This window comes from Xiphias gladius, chromosome 9, assembly GCF_016859285.1.
Source record: "Xiphias gladius isolate SHS-SW01 ecotype Sanya breed wild chromosome 9, ASM1685928v1, whole genome shotgun sequence".
Taxonomy (NCBI): Eukaryota; Metazoa; Chordata; class Actinopteri; order Istiophoriformes; family Xiphiidae; genus Xiphias; species Xiphias gladius.
The window spans coordinates 12,241,788-12,265,006 of NC_053408.1; the positions used below are offsets into that span (position 1 = coordinate 12,241,788).

The 23,219-nt window shown below is 40.1% G+C and overlaps 1 protein-coding gene across 1 annotated transcript in view; it reads left to right on the top strand.

The window, feature by feature from the left end:
- The first annotated feature begins 7,249 nt into the window (after positions 1 to 7,249).
- The window catches only part of ngfrb (nerve growth factor receptor b), a 29,511-nt gene continuing 13,541 nt past the window's right edge, over positions 7,250 to 23,219 (top strand). The window contains exons 1-3 of the mRNA XM_040134358.1: positions 7,250 to 7,561; positions 11,084 to 11,225; positions 18,076 to 18,432. Of these exons, the coding sequence (XP_039990292.1) occupies positions 7,508 to 7,561; positions 11,084 to 11,225; positions 18,076 to 18,432 (553 nt within the window). The 5' untranslated portion in view covers positions 7,250 to 7,507. The remainder of the gene's footprint in view (positions 7,562 to 11,083; positions 11,226 to 18,075; positions 18,433 to 23,219) is intronic.

Consider the following 23,219-nt stretch of genomic DNA (forward strand, 5'->3'; position numbering starts at 1 on the left):
TCATGGGGTTATTTTGAGAATATACTGACACCACTACAGTGGGAGAGACTCAACCCACTGAGTGGATACCGATGTAGCAGCTATCATCAGAGTGCAGCATACTATGCCAAACTTGAAAAATTCTATTTCTACAGTGATAAACATTCAATTTACTCAAGCATTTACAGAGAATTCCTACTTTATGTGACTTTATACCTCTATTTTGTACATTTTTGGGGGAAAACCTATCATTTAATTCCACTACTTTCATTTCACAGCTACTACCTACTAGTTACTTAAGCTGTTAATACAAAAGTTATACAAAATATAATGAACTCATAAAATATGATGCACCAATATCTGATATGACACATATTTAATGTATCTGAAACATTATAGAAGCCAGGGTCATATAGTTGGTGTTGATGAGTGATAAAAAAAACATGATATTTTCATACACAAAATTGCCACTGAATGTAGTTTATGTAACATAGAAAGTCTATTAATGTTGAAATTTATATATGCAGTACAAATTGTTTTAAATGCTTTAAAATGCTTTTAAAAATGCTACTGCAGCATCGCAGCCAATAGGAAATGGTCATGGAGTATCAGTGGTGTCCACACACACTGCTGCCTGCACAGATCATTATCTTGGTCATAACAGAAAAATAGAAGATAGACAGCTGGCCAAACCCTTAGCATGTTTTTTTGTGTTAATATATTCACAGGTCTGGCAGCACACGAACAGGAGTTTCTACACTTTCACATGTCAGGTCACGGTTCTGGGCAGCAGGTATCACATAACTGGACCCAAGTGCAGACACATGAGACAACATAAAGGGTTAAAAGAAAGTTTACTATGTTAGGATCAGGCTTACAGTTGGTCACAGATAGGCAGGCGGGCAGGATCGGGTGCAGAACTCCAAACCTCAGCAGGCAGGCAGGACATCAGCAACAGGTAGTCAGAGGAGGAAACAGGCAGGAGTGGCTGGCAGCCGGGCGACAAAGTGGAAAAGAGCATCTGGAAAACTGCTCTCTATGCTGCGGAGCTGAGGAGCCGAGGAGCAGCAGCTGTGCAGGCAGGAGGCTGATGACAAGGGACGTCAGGTGATCAACGGAGGAGAAAGGCGTACTGAGGGTGCCTAGTGGGCAGGTGAGGCATGACAGTACACTGCATTTCTGTTATAACAAACACATAAACTGGGAGTCAACAAGTGTTTTGTTCTCCTCTGATTGTCAGTTGCTTGCGAACTTCAGCCATTTTTATACTGAGTCATCCAGTCTCATCAATGAAATGTTACATCTATTTGAGAATAAAAGGCCTTGGCATACTTTATAAAGGGTTTCTAGGATGTAAGTTGCTTTAATTACTAGTTAACATATCATTGCTTAATTTATGATGAAGTATAACCTACTTTATGCTCAAGCTCCTTCATACATCAGGAAGAACCTCTCCAATAGACAACCGAGCTTATACTAGATGTATGTAAATGCATTATTATCTTGCTTATTAAAATACCACTTAAAAGTGCACACTTGATTGCCATAAGGAGAGAAACTCAAGCGTTTTTATTAATGGCTTGCAAACATTCTTGACCACACACATGATGGCTTATTAGAAAGTAAGTGATAACAAAAAAAGGTGAGGAGATGGTGAATTGTACCAACCAGCAGGACGGTTTTATACCCTGGCAACTCGAAAGCCAATTTACAAACTCTTGTAACTGATACATAAAACATGAACAGTTTATTTATCAACCACTAACTACAGCTTATAAGCCCCTATACAGCACGTCTTATGACCAAGTAATATAACTGCCCACTCACAGAGAATGAGTTTTATTGTTTGGAGAAACATGTTAGGTATTGACAAAATGTACGCACATGTCCTGTCGAATAGATTGCTGTATTTGAACGGTAGCGTTCCCCGTCAGGATGATTGTCCTCAGCTCAGCAGGGGGCAGCATTGTATTAGTCCTGGCAGCTGCACATCAGTGCATTTGGTGAAATCTCTGAGCAAGATGTTGTGTCTTCAGTTTCCTCTACACCCAACAGTGATTTCTGCGGCCGCATGTTTCTTGTCCATAAACTCAACTTATATTGTAGCAGGATAAAAGTATGGCCAACATTATCATGCAGATATTTTCAAAACTTTCAAGAACTTCATAAATGACCAAGTCTAATAGAATGAGTGAATTCATATCATCTCCCTATAGGCAGGCACGTTCTTGATGTATTTATTTGTCGGGGATCCAGTTGAGGTGTTTAACTGTTACCTGTGGGAGGCATCATGATGACCTACCTTTAGAAGAAATAAGGATATACTAGTCCTTTTGTGTTTGTTTCATTTTCCCTTTTTATTTCCTTGAATACCAACTTTCCAACCAAATCAGCATCTACTTCGAAGCGTTCAAGTCATTTTGGTGCCTGGAGACAGCTTGGTCACCTGGACTTAAAATCTGGCATCATCATGAAACAAGAAAAGCTGCATTTTTTTAGGAGAGTATATCCTAGAAACAGAAGTGAAACACACCCGCATTTGATATATTTACTGCACAATACTTCAGACCTCATTACCCCAGATATATTCTATGGTAGTACAGCGTATGATAGTAAAACATGAAAGAAATATAATACACTTTACTGCAAAAAGCGGTAAGTTTACCGAGTTGAGTATATTTAAAATTGTGACTGTTGTAACTATAACTTCAACAGCAAAGTCGAGGTCATGGGCTCAGTTTCTTGTCCATAACATTTTCAGAGTCAGCGTCATTTTTTTGTGACATGCAAACTCTATAAAAGGTGAAAACATTGTGTTCAGCGTGAATTTACTTAACAGATCCGTTCACTGGGTCAGCTTTTACAGTGCTACAGTACAACATAAACCATCCTGTACCTCTGTGACTTGTGTGTCTGAATCCAGCAGGCCTCTGAATGCATAATGGACTGCATTGACAGTCAACAGCCGGAGGCTAATTTTTCCCCCAGTGTGTTAAAACTGTGAACTGTGTCTGACCAAATCTGATCAATACAAAGGGCTGTTCATCCCCCCAAAAAATTCCCTTCAGTGTCTGCTCTCTTCAGGACATCGAGAGAGAAACAAATAACTTTTAAAATCAATACTTTTGTTATTGATCCGGGGTGGACGAGCAAACATATTTTATGCAAATTCAAATGCATGGACATTATGCTACGTGGAAGTGCAGACATGACTGAGTACACACAAAGAATATCAAATTAAGCGCACAGACACACACACACACACACACACACACACACACACACACACACACGCAGGCCTTTACCATGACTTCGACACTGTGCAACTCCAGTCGGCGTCGTCTCTGGGTTCAGGTCAGGTCACAGTTGAAGGGTCATGTCACACATTCTCTAACAGAGGCAACACACTCACTCATTCACTCACTCTTTCATTCTGAGTTTTGGAGGAAAGTGAGTAAAGCTAATTTTAATAGAGACATTTAGCAACAGCAGCTTTTCGAGGGCAAACTTGCGGTGAAGGAAACCTTGGAGCATCTTAACCTGTAGTAGACTGAGGGGGCTGAAAAGAAAGAAAACAAACACATATTTCTTTCAGTTATTACATTTTTCTTTGGTGTATATGTGGGTCCAAATCATTTTCAGTGCATTTGACTTTGTACTTCAATGTCCAGGAAACGGTTAAAGGTCATATCTGAGTAGATAAAACAGCAATCCAGCAAGCCAGCAATCCTGAACACGATAAATGGGTAAAGAAAATTAACAGACGAATAGATTTTCTGCATACTCACTGTTGTCAGTTTTAAATAAGGTTCATCATTAGATTCTGATGGTAAATCAGGCAACTTAGAGTGCTTAGTGGTAAAATATTTCTGTTATTTTTCTCTGTGAGATGAGGCAGCTAGTAAACAGAGGGTGGAGATGAGGATATACAGTAAAGGGAAAGAAAAGGAGTTCAGATAGATCAGATCAATAAAGCACAGTTGAGAGAGTCCCACAGGAAGAAGGCGGGTGTGTTGCCATCTGGTTAAAAAAAAAAAAAAAAAAAAAACTCCAGGCACACACTGAAATTACAGACATCTGCACCGACTCACCAGCTCAAACCTTTATTGCACCTAATGATGGTGGTTTGTTGAACTTCTTTCTTTTTCATATTCTAAGTTGTTTTCCAAATATACTATGTAACAGGAATGCACCACCCACGCTCTAGTGCTCTAAAGGTTTTCTCAAAACACATCATGATATCACTCTCATGCCAGTTATTGGTGTGAGTGCTCTTAGAGAAATTTAAGGGCGTCCTTTGCTTGTCATGTGATTCCTTGCCCATCTATTACAGTACATTAGAAGGAAAGCTGACAAGAAGACTGTGGATCACATTGCCAGTGCTGTTTCTGCTCCTCTGTTGCTGCTGCTGTGTGTGAGTGAAAGGTGGTCTCCTCTTCCCAGGTCAGTGTTGATAAGAACAGCGATCACATGTAAGAGAATATGTACATATACACGTGTGCGAGGGATATATAATAATAAAATATAAACAGGGGGCACGCACAACCATGTAAAGTATATCAAGATTCAGGCTGCTGTAGGCATAGACTAACATATGCACACGCACGCACACACATACACACACACACACACACACACACACACACACACACACACACACACACACACACACACACATCAACACACACACTTTTTTCCGCAGGACTGACCACCTGGAACAGAATCCTTTTCTCGGAACCTGAGATGGGACAGTGAACGTCTCCTGGACCACCCATCCACTGTCCGCCCACTAGTGACAGATGGTCAGTGTGTGTGTGTGTGTGTGTGTGTGTGTGTGTGTGTGTGTGTTTGTGTGTGTGTCCATGTGCTTACATCTTTGTGAATGTGATAAAATGGATACAGTTTTGTTTTTAAAAAAGCATGTTATAAAACTGTATGCATGTTTTCTTTTTTACTCTTCCACTGAAGAGGAAGTAGTGAATGCACAGAAATGTTGTCCTAAAAATAAAGTGAACCACCAAATTTTTGCTTGGTCTGCTGTTTCAGTTCCTTATAACCATTTCTCATACAAATTCTACACAATGTAATATTATAGACATTTAAAGGGAAGAGAGTATTAAAAATCGTTAGTTGGTTAGTTTTAACTGTGACCAGTATACATTTCCACTGCTATTTCTTTTTTGCTTTGTTAAACCAGTCTCTAAACTAACTAAACTTTTGCAACTCACCTTTGAATTTTCAGGTATGAGTAGTTCTTGAAAAATGTTTAAAATGAGATACTCAAACTGGATTTAAAAACACAGAAATGAAATTATTAAGACAAAAGAAGTAATCTAACTATTTATGTTACTGCTATCTGTATATAGTCTCCTATTTAATGCAATACCACAGGACACATAATATTTTATAGCCGATAGAAGAGGCCAATCTGTATTCCTGTTAAAGAGGTTTTTTTCTGGCATTCTTATTTTGACTGTACTAGTGGGCTTCATGTCATCTTAGCATCAAAAAGCAACATTTTTAAAGAGAATTTCAGATAGAATTGGGAGTGATTCTCTTTAATGTATTACACAGGCCACAACGAAAATTACATTCATTTATTTTGTCCCACATAAGTGACTCTGAAATGGATTTTTTCCCCCTTTCTGTCTATCTGCTTCCCTCTCTCGCTCCCTCTCTTTGCATTCATGCATTATTTATCTACCCATAGCAACCTGGCTCCCTCTCTCTCGTCATTTGCTGCCCCCCCCAACGCCCTCAGTACTTTTATATAAATCACTTACTCACCAAGATGATACACAGTAGGGAGAAACATCCTACTTAGATGCAAAAAGATCAAAGAGGTTTTAAGTCTTTACCAGAAGAGATCAGTGTGTAAAGAGATAGTATGATTAACTAGTTTAACTGTGCAAAACATGAGAACTTCAGCTGTGGGAAGCTGGCAACTCCGTGTGTAGCTCACAAAGACTTTCCTACAAAAAAAAAAAAAAAATACACCCAACTAAATCCTACTTTGCTCCACCTTCTGAAAAGTTATCGGGATGACAAGCGGAACATGCTTTAAAACAAAAGAAACATGACAGACAACTAGGATTTCACTACTTTAAAAACCGTTGCAATGGATAATGACCTCAGTAACACTCCATAATGGCGTTAATTATCATGCAAGGAGTCATTTTGTATGAGCACCAACTAGTTCAGTGGCCTTTAGCATATCAAGTGTTTGGGCTGCATCACAACGATTGCAGTGAACTGTATTAAAAGCAACAGAGACAGAGATATAAAAGATTGTTTATTTTGCCGCAGGGACATTGAGTTAAAAAAGATTGTGCATGAACATGAAAACCTCGCAAAACCACTCTGTCCATCTTTTAAATCAACCTGTTCACGTATTGAAGGGGCGTGACATGTAGAGTCATGATCTGAACCCAAGTAGAACATGACGTGCTCTCAGGCCAGCATTTCGCCTCAGGTGTCGACCTTTCCCAACAGTAGATGTCCTCTTCTTATTCATAAAGGCAGCAGTGTTTCTGAGGAGAGCAACACTGTGATTTCACTTAACTCCAACAGATAAATTATATTTAAGACACAACAGCACAGTTTTTATGTATTAAAACTAGACCTTGGACTAAGAAAAAGTGGGGTGATGAAGGATTCAGGAATAGAAATATCATCATGGTCGGATTCAAGTTTAAGTTTTATTCAGATGGCAGGTGTTGCATGTATATTACTGCAAATATGTGGGGATCTCAGGTTTCTGGCTTAAAGGTGCATTCACACAGTTTGTCCTCAGAGCGAAGTCCTGCTGAGCTCTGCTGTCTTGAGGCACTGCTAGGCAGTAAAACAAGGTCACTTCAGTGTGTGCGTATGTTCAAAGTGATCAGGCAAAAAACAGGCAGCGATCTGGTGGCTCTGTCTCAATTAAGGAAGTTGTTCAAGAGAGAAAAAGTTGAAGAAAAATTGCATTTTATCCGCTGTCTTAGTGGCAGTGATAGTTTTGGGACAGTGTGTGAACCACATGCCAAATGGACGATTTACTTAAATTGTCCGATGAAGGTTGGTTTGTCCGACTCAGTTAAAGAGTTGTTAAAGAGAGAACAGGTTAATGTGTGTGTGTGTGTGTGTGTGTGTGTGTGTGTGTGTGTGTGTGTGTGTGTGTGTTTGTGTGTGTGCAGTGGGCGTGGAGAGGGCGATGGCTCCTACCCTGAGGCCGTTGAGCTGAGCGCTTCTGTCATATGAGCCCAGTACGAGAAAAGCGCACGGAGCCGAACATCCAATGGCACAATCGCAGCGACTTTACTCACTGACTGGATTCTGTCCGCAGCCAGAGCTCATGGACTGAGTGGTTTCCTCGCTGCGATACACACTTGGCAGCCAAGAGTCACTGGGAGAGTTCCTCTTATCACAACAAAACCAAAAAAGAAGCGCAAAAAGACGCAGCGATGACAGCCGAGGTGATTTCACCTCGAAATCACTGAGAGAACCGCATCCTCCTGCGTTGCATCCAATCGTTCATCCCTCCGGGAAGATGCAAAGGAGTTACAGGATGAATTCCGCGTTCATAACGGTGTTACTTGGAGTGGTGAGTAGCCTCTTACATAATCAAAATGTCTGTTAAATGCTTGCCATAAACTTTACTTGGATAAATCCTTCCTGTCTCGCTATCCAACTGCTACACCTGCGCAATTGCGCATCCACACAACCTGAGGGAGAGGGGTCATTGAGCTTTTGGCACCCATCGCTTTTTGACAGGAAACTTAAAATCTCTGTAAAGTTATAAGCTTTTCCGTGCATCTAAGTGACATTTATTGACCTTATCTTACTTTATGAGAACCCACATTTCACGTCTTTGACGTCCTTTTGCTGGGTTACTTGTAAGTGACCTCCGATATCTTTTAGGACTTAAAAGTAAGAGTCCCTGTCCTTGCACCTGTCCTGACGTATGCAGCAGCCATTCAGGTTGCTACTCTGTAGCTCCAGTTGCCGGATCTGTAGTTCCACCCTTCTCAGTTACATGTAGCTCCACAGACGGCAGGACAATAACAATGTCACAGTGGCCTCTGTGGAGGAGCTCCCCAATAAACAACGTGCTAGCTGATGAGGAGTTTGGTTGATTCACTGATTTTTTTTTTTTTCCTGAGAGTTTGTGAGACTTGAGCGGAGGGAAGAAAGAGGGAACAGAAATCAACCGCAGAAAATCTTGAGTGGATACATGAAACCTCTGGGGAGTCAAAGGTCCTAATCTCTGTGATTTATCTCTAGTTCTAGCCATGCAGGCCCACGAAGGAAATGTATTTTTTTAAGTGTCTTTTTTTTTTCTGACAAGACATGGTCAGTCAGGGCTGCAGGCTTGTCAAGGTCCTGGTTTCGGAACAGGCTGCATCACTGATACATGGACAGCTGCTGCCACTGATGGGTTTGCATCCTCTGCTGGCTCAGCGCATGCAATATTGATACGGCCTGAACCATCCCCCCTCACTCTTCCTCTCCGTTCACCTCACGCTCACATAACCCTCTTCTTCTGTCTGCGTCAGTCTCTTCCTCTCACTTCATAAGAGGTGATTCAGGATTCGGTGATGCGGTGTTTGGGAAGGCATTAGCTGTAATGTCATTGCAACCAGTGTTCCCACAGCAGTTCAAGATCCATACCTGGATTTAAATTAGGCACAGCTTATTGGAAGGCTGGTACCGAGGGACTCTAATGGCGTAACAAGTGCTGACAGCTGAGGTCCAGAGGTTAAGTGCCTCCTACTGAAAATTGACTGGAGCATTAGTAAGATTGGTATGAGCTCCGAAGTTATGTGGTCCAGATGCTTCTGCACATGCATTTGTGTGTGCTTGTTGCTTTGAGTGCATGATCAACTTGCTTCTCGCTTTGGTTTCAAGGAGATTGGCTGACAAAAGTTGTAGAGTGCAACCCTCAAACTCCCATCGAAAAACCAATTACAGGAAACGTGCAAGTCAAGCTACAACTTGCTAAGTGCTGCGCATCCTTTACTTTTGTTCCACAAGCTATTTGCTCAAATCACATTACCCTGTAATTCATCTGTATGCACAATTTAGCAGTCATTAGTGATGCACTTAAATCTCAGTTTTCGGGCTTTTAGACGTTTCGGTGTTGCACCCACACCCGTAGGGTCAAAGAGAGAAGAAGCAGGAGTCAAATGCTGGAAGTTAGAGTCATTTCAAAAGTGCCAGTCAGACATTTTGGAACAGGTTTTTTCACATGTGAGGTTGTTTATGCTTTGTGCAAATGTATGTGTGCTGATGGGTGTGTAAAGTATATAAGTAGGTAATTATAGTCTTCATGATTTCAGTAAATGTTCATAAATTATCAGGCATATGGCATGAAACAATTCAAGTCACAGGTTTCCCCACAAAGCCAAATATACATTCTTGTATATTTGACAGCAGAGATTATTGGAATACCAGAAACTTGAAGGTGAATGGGCCGTGACACCATCAAAGGCAAGAGGGAGTCGTGTGTGTGTCTTTGTGTATCCACTCACATGTGCACACATGCACGCACTCACATTTTCTTCCCGCTGACTCAGAGATACCTGAGGGGACAATTCATGTAGACCTCCTCTCTCTTGTCAGAAGCATTCCACACACACCTGAGCCTTGACAATTTATGTTTAGTGTACCTCCTTAACACCAACGCAACCCTCAATGTACACACGTGTGTGCGCGCACACACACCCACCCTCTAACTAATATTCAGTTCAGTAAAGAGCAAACTGACTCACATGTTGCTCATGAGAGTGTTTGAGGAAACTTTAAAAATTCCATCCTTTATAGTTTTTACAAAGATCAAAACAAGTCTAAGATATTCTGTAGTTTTCTTTTGCCCTCTCATCTGCGGCCTGTCCGTCAACCAGTGAGAGATACATCGACAGAAGAACATCCTAACCGTGTAAATGATGGCCCAAAAACAATCACTCCTCGTGTATCTGGAGAGAATGAAAGACAGACATCTTCTCTGGCTCGGTGTCAGAGGGCAAGGTTTGCTCTGGAGATCAAGGTGTGTGGGAGATAAAAAGACCCAGTGTGAGAAAGACGTGAGAAAGATTTATAATGATACCGTGTAAAAGGCCACGTTAAATAAAAGGGTCTCAGGCCCGGGCTGAGTGTGTGTATGAACTTTCCCACATTTACACTTGCATATGTGGAGGCACGCACAAACATTCTCGCCTGTCACTGACTTAGATAAAGCGCTCAACAGGTTACTGTTTGAAGAATGCAGAGACAATGTGATCCAGCTTTACCTGGTCTGGGTGTGTGATTTTGTTTACTTTTACTAATGCATCTTTGACTTTAGATGTAGTTTGTACTTTGAAAAATGAACATATTTGATGCAGTTGTAGAAATAAGGTTAGATTAAGGCTCAGGTGAGTCTTACATGCATGTGGGGTCAGGTTAAAGTTGTGGATAAGACCAGTGGTGACAAAACTTTGTGGCTTCTGATCCTTAAGAACAAATCAATGTCTCTTTGACACCTTGCATTACAGGTCCTGTGTGTCTGTGAGTTTTGAGCAGTTTAGCTAAAGATTTTTCTCTCCTCCTCAGATGGTTTAGTTGGAATACTTTTAGAAGCCTGATAAGGAAACACTATCTGATATTCACAAGCACAAAGAAAATAGAGAAGGAACCTGGGAAAAATTATAATTTTGTCTTGCTGTAATCGGCATTGTTCTTTCTTATCCCATTAATCATCTCAAAGCCCTTCAGATTTATTTTGTAGCTCTTTGCGGGGTCCTGACCCGAGGCTGGGAACAGTGGTTTAGTGGTTCCAAAATAAATGAAAGTGGATGCAAGATGATTAAAGGAATGAGAAAGAAAAAAATCAGCTTCAAGGAGTATTGTTTATTTTGTCTTTCTCTCTAATGCTTTTTTCTTGTGAAAAACTGGATGTTTTTACCTCTTTTGGGCCTTTTCAAATGATTTAAATGAAGAAAAAGCCAATAATTAGAGTTTAGTTCTTTGTAGAAATAATTTAAGTCATTTTTTTGTGTTAATGCACTAATAATCTTATGGATGGTGCTGAATGTGAATGTTTTTTTTTGCCTTTCCCACTTTGACTGGTCTCTTTGGTGATTGGCAGGTTGGGGCTCTGGCCAATAAAGACAACTGTTTGTCGGGGCAGTATACAACCAGTGGAGAATGCTGCAAGCAGTGTCAGCCTGGAGAGGGTGTCCTCAAACAATGTGGAGTCACACAGACTGTCTGCATCCCATGTCTTGACAGTGAGTAACACAAACAGCAGCTGTATATCATGTACACACACGCAATCTATAAAGTACACAAGTGCAAAGACATTCATGCAGAAGTACACAAATGCATGTGTGCACTCGAACATCAGTGAAAGAACTGCGTTGGTCACATACAAATACACACACACACACACACACACACACACACACACACACACACACACACACACACACACACACACACACACACACACACACACACACACACAACACACCATGTCTTGTATTCACTGCTCTGCCTTCAATGACCTGTGATTCTGATTTGATGGGTTTTATCTGACACAAATATGTTACATTGCTGCCACTGTTATTCTTCTCCCTAAATTATGACTTCCTCATAAAAATCCTCGACCATTCTTTCTGTCCCTAGAGAAGACACATGGTTCAAATGGACTTTTTTTAGACTATGTGAGTCACAGTAGCTATGCAGGGGCGAGAATTACAGCAATTTTTTCTGTATTGTTTGAATTAAGACCCAAAATCATCTTGCTGGCCTATAAAACAGTAAATAAATCTGGATATGACAATTATGGCTTTTGTGGTTTTTGAAACAGTCTTGTTTTAGTATGACATTAACCGTTTTGCTGAGATGCTATAGCTTTTCCTTTTGTCTAGTAGTAGTAGTATTGGCTGTAAATAGCACTTTATTAATCCCACTTTAACTTTGTTCTCTACAATAGAAATGAATATTAAATAAAGTAAAACCAACTGTGCCAGAAACGTGAACAAGACTACTGCTAGCGGCTCTGTGAGGCTGTACTTACACACAGTGGTGTTTTAAGCTCTTCTAAAGCCTAATGTCAGCTTGCTAACGTGCTCACAATGACAATGTTAACAGACCTTACCCTGATCCTTACTTAAATCGTGTTAGCACGCTATCATCCGCTAATGAGCACAAAACGCAGAGTACATCTGTAAATGTCTAGTTTTGCAAGAATCTGGTCATGAACCAAAGTCTTGGACTAATTTAAATTTTGACTGATTCATCAGATGCCGGACATTGCCATCCCTAGAGCACTCCACAGTTTTTTTAGATTACCCAACATAAGAGTCCTCAACATCAGTTTGAATCAGGGGAAAGCTTACTTTTGAAGAATGATTGTGGGTACACAGGAGTGCATTTGAAGCAATTTAAGCCCAACATTATCATTATTATCAAACACCCGTGTGACATGTCAGTGGCTGATAAACTTCCTGAAAGCCTCTTATTGACAGATGTTGTAAAATAGAGTTTCGTTACAAATACCAAATTCAGTGCATCTGGTGCTCATGCATAATTGTATTTTGCAGTTCCAATTCTATTGTTATGCCCATGTCAAATAAAATAGAATTAAAAAACAAAAAATGCAGATTGCAGTATAAATGTAAAGCCTAAGGCTGATTCAGCTGCATGTTAGGAAGTAAACTAGATGCCAGACGTAACTGTGCTCCAGCATTACTGCCCTCCTCATGGTGCTTACCATGTAGGGAGAGAAGCTGTGTTGCACTGAAAGACTTTATGAAGACAGTGATATTGAGAGGATACAAGACTCGGACCAGTTCCAAATGTTGTTGCAGGGGGAAAAAAACTGTTTTGGTAGATATTTAGAGCATCAGACGAGTTGTTATGTCAGAGTGATTAAGATGGTAAGCAGCGTAGACTTAGATTTGGTAAACATGACTGGTGACTGACGAGCTCAAAAAGATATTTAATCTCTTCTGCATGAGGTACATTTCAGCTTGAGTGTAGGGAAAAGCAAATTAACATGCAAGATTTTTTTGTAACTCTATCATGTGAAGGTCAAAGGTCAGCTCGAGCCTGCGGAGGCCAGTCTTGGTTATTAGCCAATTCCATTGCTGTTCCCAGAGTTTTCCTTGCTGCCTGTATGAACTGCCTGACTATCCTGCACCAAGGCCAGGAAGTAGTTGTAAAACTCCCTGCGTCGGTGAAGGATGGCAAACCATGATCCAGGGAGGGCTCATGATTCAGGCTTCACAGGTCATGAGAGAAGTCACAGAGAATGTGGTGTTTGGAATGATGTATGCTTTTATAAGTGTGTCTCAGATCAAGAGCTACATCCTTATGATATGTTCTTGCCTTGTATAAAAACATTAAGCCCTGGGGTACGAACATAAATTGTTGTATTTGTATTAAAACCTAATATTTTAAGCTCAAAATGACTAATTTCAGTTCTGTCTCTGTTGCACAACGGGGAGGTTTTCAGGGTGATCATTTTCACTCTCAGAATGGTTGTTCTGCTAAGATAAGAACAAACACAGACAGTGACAGGCTCTCAAAACTGTCAAGAGGACAGGCTCCACAGTGACTCATGGAAAAAACAGTAATGCAAAGCGGACAGCTCTTGATCAGATAATATCACAAACAACACATCGAATATATTGATTAGGTCTGTGATGCAGGCTGGTAGAGCTGATAGAGCTGTGCAGAATTGTTTTAACAGCAACAGCATGTTTTGAAGTCTCAGCCATCCATGGGTTGCGGTTTTAGTCTCCTGCCTGTCAGTTAACAAAGTAGTCCCTTAAACCCCGCCCTGATATTGTGCATGTCCAGTCATAGCTTAGCAGCAGTAACTAGGCATTGCAAGTCTGTCAAACTTTGGATTTCACCTTGAAGCGGCGTACATGGGGCTGTAGCAAGGGAGAAAGTCCGTAAATAGAGTCTGGAGTGTAGGCTAACATTAGCAGCTCCGTCGTGCTCCATTAAATATGGGAAGTTTACACTCCGGCAACCCCAGTCAAACTTGTTACCTGTGATAGCATTATGTTTTGCAAACAGTGGTTAGTTCTCATCCCAAAAAACAACTGTAAAAGTGAATATATACTGTTTGAAAATACGAACAATAAAGCTCACATGCTTAACCTCTGTCAAGCTTGTCCAAGCGTGTAAGCTAAGCAGTTATAACTGGCTGTGCTAAAGTGAAATAACATTGATAATCAACTGGGGTGAGGATGCAAACTTTTTGCCTGGGACATAGCTTTATCCTCAATCTTCAGCATTATATCATGTATGTAGCCAACATGTGCGTATTTAATACCCATTTATAGGATTCTCGTTTTCATAGAATAATCTGGAAACATTAAAAAGTCAGATAGAGACAGAGTTATGAACCAACTGAGTTTTAGTGTTAGCATTAGCTTATACTAATTTGTTATGGCTGATAAGATCAGTTAGAGACGGTCCACGGTTTATTAGCTAAAAGTTTGAAGCCTGCTTTTGTTGAGAAATTGAATTAAATTAGAAAAGAAACTGGAAAATAAAAGAAACTGCATATTTGCCGTGAGAACAGAAAGCTTGACAACTGTACTGGGGCTCTTAAGAACGTTGTTTTAGCATCTATTTCACAAACTATTAACACCAAATATTTCCTTGCATCTTTGGCCAATGCATTTTCTATGTGTTAAAAAAAACTTATGCTACAGAATCTACTCAATACATTTCATTCCTGACTATCCCTCTTCCTAATTATCTTTCAAAATCAACTCCCACCCACCATCTGTCTTTGGATATATTGTTTCATGTCCACAGTTGATTGAATCTAATGTGCCCAAGCATCCATTTATGAGAAACAGACTGTCTTTGTGCAGATGCTTAACAGGGGCCTGGCTGATGTGCTAAAATGGACAGCTAGCTGAAACACACAGAGTTTGGATGAATGAATAAATGAGCGGAGATTAAACAGAGCAAGTACAGCTGTACAGCTGGAATGGAGACAAGGCGAAGTTCTCAGCCAGCAGCTAATGGTTCATTCTTACACACATACACACACGTACAAACATGTCCGGGAAAACACACATTTAAACACAGAAACACACACAGGAGCAGACACAGAAGAATCCCACGCATGCACCCAACACACACACCTCATTCTGCAGAGCAGCCAGAGCAGATGAACTCAGGAGTCCTTTTATGGGTGTTGCAAACAAAGCAAAGGATTGAATGTTAGATCAGAGGTGAAAGTACTGTTATGATATGATATGCTGAGCTATGAAAAGACCATCTGTACTCCCTCCCTCCCTCCGCCTCCATCACCTCCCCCCTTCTTCAACTCCCCTTCCATGCTTCAGGCTAGCGTTATTAATGTATTGACTTGCATTATTGATGTATGGCATTATGATAATGGCTCTGAGAGCACTCATGGGGAGTGGGGGTGGGGGTAGTCTGAGTGTGTGTCTGTTTGATTGTAGGCAGGAGATAATGGGGTGAGACGGGGTAACAGTATACACTAACAGGCCCACGTATGCGTGAGGGATGATAATGTCTACTTCTGAAGACATAATTAAACAAAAATGTAAAGGTCCCATGTTTAACACCACCAGTTTAAGACAGAATTGCACAGATGGATTCATCTCCTCAAATGACACAGTCTCTGATTTCTTTTCAATTGTCCATCTGTCTCCGTGTTTCTGTCTCAGTGTCTGTCTCTCTTCATCTCTGTTTGAATCTCTGCATCATCAGAGCGTGCGCCGTGGTTAGTGGGCCAGTCACGCAGACCGAAAACTTGTACCATGAGACACTGAGCAGGAAAAGGTCTACTTGGACACTGCATGCCAAAAGCCTCAAGTCTCCTACCGCACACAGTTTAGTTTATTTTCATTTAATTTAGTTTACTTTAGAGCTGAAATTAAAAGTAATTCACGACAATTTGGATAATTGATTCATCATTTAAGCAATTTTTTAGCCCAAATCCAAAACATCCTCTGGTTCCAACTTTTCAATTGTGAATTAATTGCGGATTATCTTTGTCTTCTGTGATAATAATTGAATATCTTTAAGTTTGGACTGTTTGTTGGACAACACGAGACATCTGAAGATATTGTGATGGGCATTTTTCTCTATTTGATCACATTTTATTGACAAAAACGTTATCAACGGATTAATTAATATTGGAAAAAAAACAGTTGCAGCGTAAGTTTACTGGCGGATATCTCCTTCACCTACACACATCAGCCAACTTTAAGCTGAAACCAGTGCCTCAATTGACAGAACCACTTAGGATTTGGAAGAGAAGAGATCTGGAGCACAAAGTTGTAGTAAGACCTATTAACAGCAAGTAATATTTCAATGTCTTCATCAGAGTAGTTTACATTAGGGTTGCAGCTTACTCTTACTTTAATTGCTGATTTATCTGACGATTATTGTCTCAATTAATCAATGAATTGGTGTGGACTATAAAATGGTTGAAAATAGCAAAAAATGCCCATCACAGTTTCTTAACACCCAAGATTGTGGGTTGAATTGCTTGTGTTATACGTTTTAACACTTCACAACAAAAGATATTAAGTTTATTATCACATGTAACAAAGAAAAATGGCAAATCCTCACAAGTTATAAGCTTGAAATAGAGGATATTTCACATTTTTGCTTAAAAAAACGACTAAAAGAATTAAGCAATTATCGAAATTGTTGAAGATTGTTTTTCAACTTAAGATAAATAAAAGGAGTGTTGGAAAAAAATTGCTTGTCAACAATTTAGACATATGATAGAGATTTTGAGGTCCCACTTTCAAAGTCTATCCCTCACCTCCCTCTCTCTCTCTCTCTCTCTCTTTCTCTCTCTTTCTCTCTCACTCTGACACACACACACACAAACACACACAGACACACACACACACACACACACACACACACACACACACACACACACACACACACACACACACACACACACACACACACACACACACACACAAGCTGCTCTTACAAATGGGTCTGTTGCATAATTTATTGTGTTTCCCAGTTCTCTATCCAGCCGATATACAATTCCATAAAACATGCAATATTGATTGCGTCCTCTGTAGATCTGTCCTAGGAAATCTTGCAGGTATACAAATGCTTTATGAAACATATGTGATGTATATACGTTCATCATCTAAAAAAATCTCTAAAAACAGCGTGAAAACTGTTTTTAAGTCATTGTGATAAAACGTTTAGTGTAAAAGATGTAGTTGCTGTTCAAGTATGTTTTTGTTTGCTTTTCTGTCCAAATTGACCTCTACGTAGAGGAAATGACCCTGAAATTCTTAAAGATTTCCCATATTAGTGTGACTTTGGAAAGCTGAAACCCAAGTTCCCAAGTTGAGAAATAACAATGCAAATGATTCTACTATTTGAATTAACAAATGCCTTTGTAAGATGCCTTAAATCAATTTTAAAGATGTAATAAAATACATTCAAGTAAAAATATGAATATGTAAACAAGAGATAATCCAATTATATGTTACATATTTTATATGTTAATACAGAATAAAACTTGTTAAAGTGAGACAATGTAACTTTTGCTGAGTAGCGGCAACAGTGTCCTCTGTGGCCACAAGTGGTAAATACAGGATGCTGGTGCATTAAATTCTGCTGGGCTCCGAGTCATCTCATACATCGTCTCAATACAAACTAGCAATCACGCTGTCCACCCCTGACCGGCTAAGTTACAGATACAGGCTGACCAAAAGATACAACTTTGGTTGCCCCAGTCCACACAGCTATCATCATCCACTTCACATGGATCCGACCTGGGGACACTGAGATGAATGGTCTTAAATCAACACTTTCACATAGATTTTTTTTTCTTTTTTACAAGCAAAAGCCTCTGACATGAGAATAATTTATGTGTGAAATAACATAAAAATAATTTGGTTTTGCAAAATGTGATAAGATGGAAACTTTTTTTGGTCATATTTTAAGCTGAAAATGAAACTCTGATATGGGAGTGGAACCAATTATGTCAAAGTATTGTGCATGTACTCTTGTAGGGATGAAAAACAGAAATCAGCCCTCTTGCAGATATAATAAAAGTTCAATGAGCATTTTTTATCCCTCTCCTTTCAGGTGAAACGTTCTCAGAAAACCTCAGTCACCAAGAGAAATGTCAGCCCTGCACACAATGCACAGGTCTACTCCGCATGGAAACCCCCTGCACAGACTCCAACGATGCCATCTGTGTGTGCAACTATGGCTACTACCTGAATAAACTCTCTCAACGGTGTGAACCCTGCACCAAATGTCCTGAAGGCCAGGGCATGCTGCTCAGCTGTGGGCTCGACCATGACACTGTGTGTGAGGAGTGCACCGCGGACACCTACTCAGACCAGGAAAGTTCTCGAGAGCCCTGCATCCCCTGCACCACCTGTGATGACTGGGAGGTGTTACAGGCCTGCACATCTGTCAGTGATACAGTTTGTCAAGGTAAGATGATTAAGTCACAGTGTACTTGTATGTACCTGCCAAATTAGAACCCTGAAAAGAGCCATTGGGTGACTTCTCTGCGCACATATTCACACATATGTAGTTGGCTTGTACACCACAATTTTAGGCTGTAAGCAAACCTTGGCATGGACAAAGGCAGATGACGAAATTTATGTCATGTGGACCTTTGCAGCAACATGGATGTGTTAGAAATGGACAGAGCCAGGCTAGCTCCTGGCTGTAGATTCATATTTATGAGAGCGGTATTGATCTTTTTATCTAACACTGGGCAAGAAAGCAAAAAAGTATATTTCTCAAAATTTCAATCAATCTTTTTAAGCTTTTGAGTTTGAACACATCACGCACTCCCAGGCATTGGCTGCCATTTGTACCCCAACATGAAACAAAAATAAGGGTGCAATATAATGGACAAACACCACTCACAGGGAGGTCTGTGGATTATCTAGAGCAAGAAGGACATTATTTCTAAAGAATCACATGCTGATAAGTTTTTTCAAATGTTGTTTTTTAATGGTTTGGGCACCCTAAATGAAATAGTATTCCCTTTCATTATATTGACGTGACAACAGACTTCTCAGAGATGGATATCTCTAATGCTCAACAGATAAAATCGTAAATATTTTCTACATGTGTTTTGTAATTTTGGTGAACTGTCCCTTAAACGATAGCTTATTAAGTTCAGATTGTTTAACGCTGAGAATGAGCAATAAATAAATCATTCATGAGATTGCTTTACTCTTGGTTAGTAAGAAAAAAATGTATGTCCCCAAAAACTGATCTATTCTTTTAACAAGACAATTAATCTGCTGGTTCAGAGATTTATTTTTCAGCTATTTAGCAAATGGCTGTGGGATGACCCTATCTAAACAGTGGGCAAGTTTATCATGAACTTCTATGCAAAGCCATTAAAGTTGAATGATGGGGTACATCACCCTGGGTCATCATGGACTGAATAGAGTCAATGTGAGCACATACACACTGTCCAGCACTGTACGGACAGTACAACTAACTGGACTTTCACAATGTCAGGCACATAATTGGATCATCTCAGTGCGACACTATAGACATTGTTAGCCCATCGACCTAAATGCCACGCCAAAGGTTGTCTCATTGTCTTCACCGACTCATCCCATCCAAAGATACAAAGACCATACTCTTCCTATGTTGAGAGTTTAGAAGGAGGTCATATCTCTGAACAGGGCTCTGAATTTCTTTTATATCATTGCACCCTGTGGGTATCACACTCCAAATCCCAAATTCCTTATGACTGCAGTCACTCCCCATTCCAATGACCTGATGCCTCGTAGATTAAATCAACGCTTTTGTGAGATGACAATAAAAGGAGTCTGTTGATCAGCCATGCAGTCTATTGGGGCAGCGGCTTGAAGGATGTTGTTATCACAGTGGTGAAGACTGGGCGACTCCCAGGCTAAAGGGAGTCTTTTGTGCTTCTCCCATGATCCCGTTTGCCCTGGGAGGGATTTCAGTTTAGCCCATGGGGCTACTTGAAGGAGCAAGTAATGAGTAAAACAGAGAGTGAAACTTATGTATATTTGTCCTTCATATATTTTTGATATAATATAAAGATCTTGTAGAAATCATTGAAAGTTGGCTGAGCAGAAACTGCACAGCTTAAGTCTGATTTAAACCCTGAATTGTTCTCTCAACTAATTTTAGAATTAGTCCAAACTTCTGCCAGATCAGTTGTGGTTTGATGTTCTGCTTTAGTCGGGTTTTAATCAGCAATCGGGCTGTTTGATGATCACATCTCTGGCATGCTAGATATTTTGGTTAGCTGTTAAGGTATTTCCATGATCTGATTTCCCACATGGCTGCAGTCAAGGGATCCGCTATAAACTATAGTGAACTTGTTTTAATATTAGTGCTGTTTCATTTTACTTGTAGTCTTTTGTAGTCTTTACTGAGACTGTGCTGTGATATAAATAAAACTGAGCTTTGCTGCAAAACAGACAGACCATATTGCCTGCATCTTTTAGGGCTTCTGCAGGACATTTTTCTGTTTTTTTTTTTTTCTTCTTGCTTGAGTTATTCGGTCTTTCTCTTTTCTGTCAACATTTTTGGAGAATATATGGACAAATCCAACCAAGGATTCAATTTTAACATTCAGTGTATGCATTCCTTTGCAATGCATTACAGTAATGTGATTTGTTTTTTCTGTAACGAGTTGCATAAGGTTTTATAATCTGAAAGTCATTAATTAATTACATTACTAAAACAATTTGGGGATTACCTGGTTCGTTGTCTTACTGGGAGTTAGATAAAGGCTTGATATCAATTTGTTCTCTCCACATTCAGTGGACAGAATGCTGCAGAACATGTTAGCTTTAGTTTGAATCAAATCCTTCAGATGAGATTGGATTGTTAAAAGTGGCCATGGCTTAGCAAATACTGTGAAGCGATACTGTACAATATGATAAGGAGCTACAAAGGACTACAAAAGAGGAAAACAGGAATATAACTTGGAAAATGTATTTTTGATCTCACTGTCTCCTGTAGATTTGATGGAACTATGCTCAGTGGCAAAAGTAATGTAAAGTAATTACTTTTGCTGTTGAGTAATGAATAATATGCAAAAAGTAACTGATTTCATTTTTCAAGTAACCTGCCCAACACTGTGACCAGTCAATCAAACTGTACAATGTGAAAATATTGGCCGTGCACATACTGTAGAGTGATTAAAACATGTAGTGTTATTTAATGCAACATACAATATTGATAAATTGCGCAGTGACTGCCCAGCTTTGAAAGAACCAGGGAAAATACCACAGACATTAAAGGCTATTTTATAACCATAAGTGGACACAACATGTATTAATGTTGGAGAGAGTGTCCCTCTGCTGTAAAAAACATCCATTGAGGATAACGCTTTAATGAAGTATGATTCAACCTGTGGTCTGAGAGAGGAGTGTGGTGGATGGAGAGATGATTCATCCAAAATCAAGATATAAGGAACCAGAACTCCAATACTCAAACATCTTTTTGATAATGTACGTAGTATATTTCATAATTAATGTGAATTGGCTGTGTTTCCAGGCATGATGGCTCACAGTTCATTGTGCATGGGCTTCATCATCATATGTTGTTCCTCACTCTAACCCAATTATGTCCTATTTATTTCTAATGTAATCTTTTTACTGAAGCACAAGCCTTATCAGCACAAATCTGTAGTGCTGCCAGACATCCATATCCATTAGTGTTGTGGAGTCAGGCGACATAGGCCTGAAGGCTAAATACAGGACAGTGGAGGGAGAAAGAGGAACACACAGAAGGCCCCTGCTTGTAAAAAGACGTAACTTGAGACATTGGAGACATAGTTTAACTGAAGATGGAAGGACCGAGAACATCACCTTGACTATAGTAAGTTGACTATACTATAGGCTATCTTTAGAGAGAAAGATGGATTTTCTGTTGTTACTGTTTGGATTATGTTTGAATTTAGTGTTGTGGTGAATTATCCCTGTGATGATTTTTCAATGTGGATACAGGCTCAGTTGATACGTGGGGTGAAAATCCAATTTCCTACCACATTTTCAAAGGGATTAGTGGTTTGTTTTGGGTTTTACCAGGAAAACCACTCACTTTCTTCATCCCTCTCTGATTTTAAAACATGTTAATACTGACCAGACTTTGTTAGGCTAGACCCACAGAGTTGAGCGTCTGAGGGCAAGATGCTTATCTTAAGAAGTGTGATATGACTTCCACTCCTCTGTTGGCCGCCAAGCAAGGTCTGAGGTTGAAGTTCATGGGATGCTTGTTTGTGGAGGGGGTCTTTGTGGAAAGTTCAGGCAGTATGAGTTTCCTCAGGGGAGGTGCATTGAAAAACATGGCATAATCCCCATAATCCACTCAGGGGGACAGTGGGACAAGTGAAGTTGATCAAAACTAGTGCTACTATTAACCGCCAATCATAGTGACATCTGCTGTGTAATCATATATAAGTTAAGACAAACCAATGATACTGTAGTGGCAGCAATAATAAACACCTATCAGAGATGGAGGGGTTTCCTTTGCAGAGTAATTCCTTTTGAGCCGAGTGAGAGATTATTTGAAAATGCATCGTCAGTACCATGGTTAGAGTTGAATGAGCAATTCTTGAGTTTGACTGAGAAGTCGCTGCCTGTTCTTATCAGCTTGCAGTTTTGGCTATTAGCCCTCAAGGCTAGTGCACAGATTTCTATGCACAGATTGAAATCAACCAGATGATTTGTTGAACATTACAGATCTGAGACAGCATATGGAAGGATGAAGGTCAAATGGGTATGGTAGAGAGGAAACACGGGGAGAGGAGGAGGATGGGGTGATTGGGCCAAGTGCATTTGGTTATTGAATTGATACGTGAGTAGGAGGAGGGAGCTGTTTCCTTCCTGAGCTTGGTTGACCTTAACGATTGACAGGCTGCCCTCCCGAAATCAAAAAGAGTAATCTGCTAACTAGCCCCATGCATAGCACTCAGGGCCAGACCTATTCGAGTAAATCCAAACAGAGCGACAGAGGAAGGGGAAAACGTGGAGGGATAGAATTGTGACAATGGTATGTTTATAGTTTGGTTAGGTTTAGGCACAAAAACAACTTGTTTACGTTTAGGAAAGATCATGATTTGGATGAAAATAAATACTTTGTTAAGGTAAGACTATGTTTGTTGTCATTGTTCCAATAATAACCACACGCAGGTTATAGAACAATCGTGGTTGTGACTGTCGGTTTGAAACGGGAAAGAAACAGCAGTCTCCAGTAATAAAGACCAA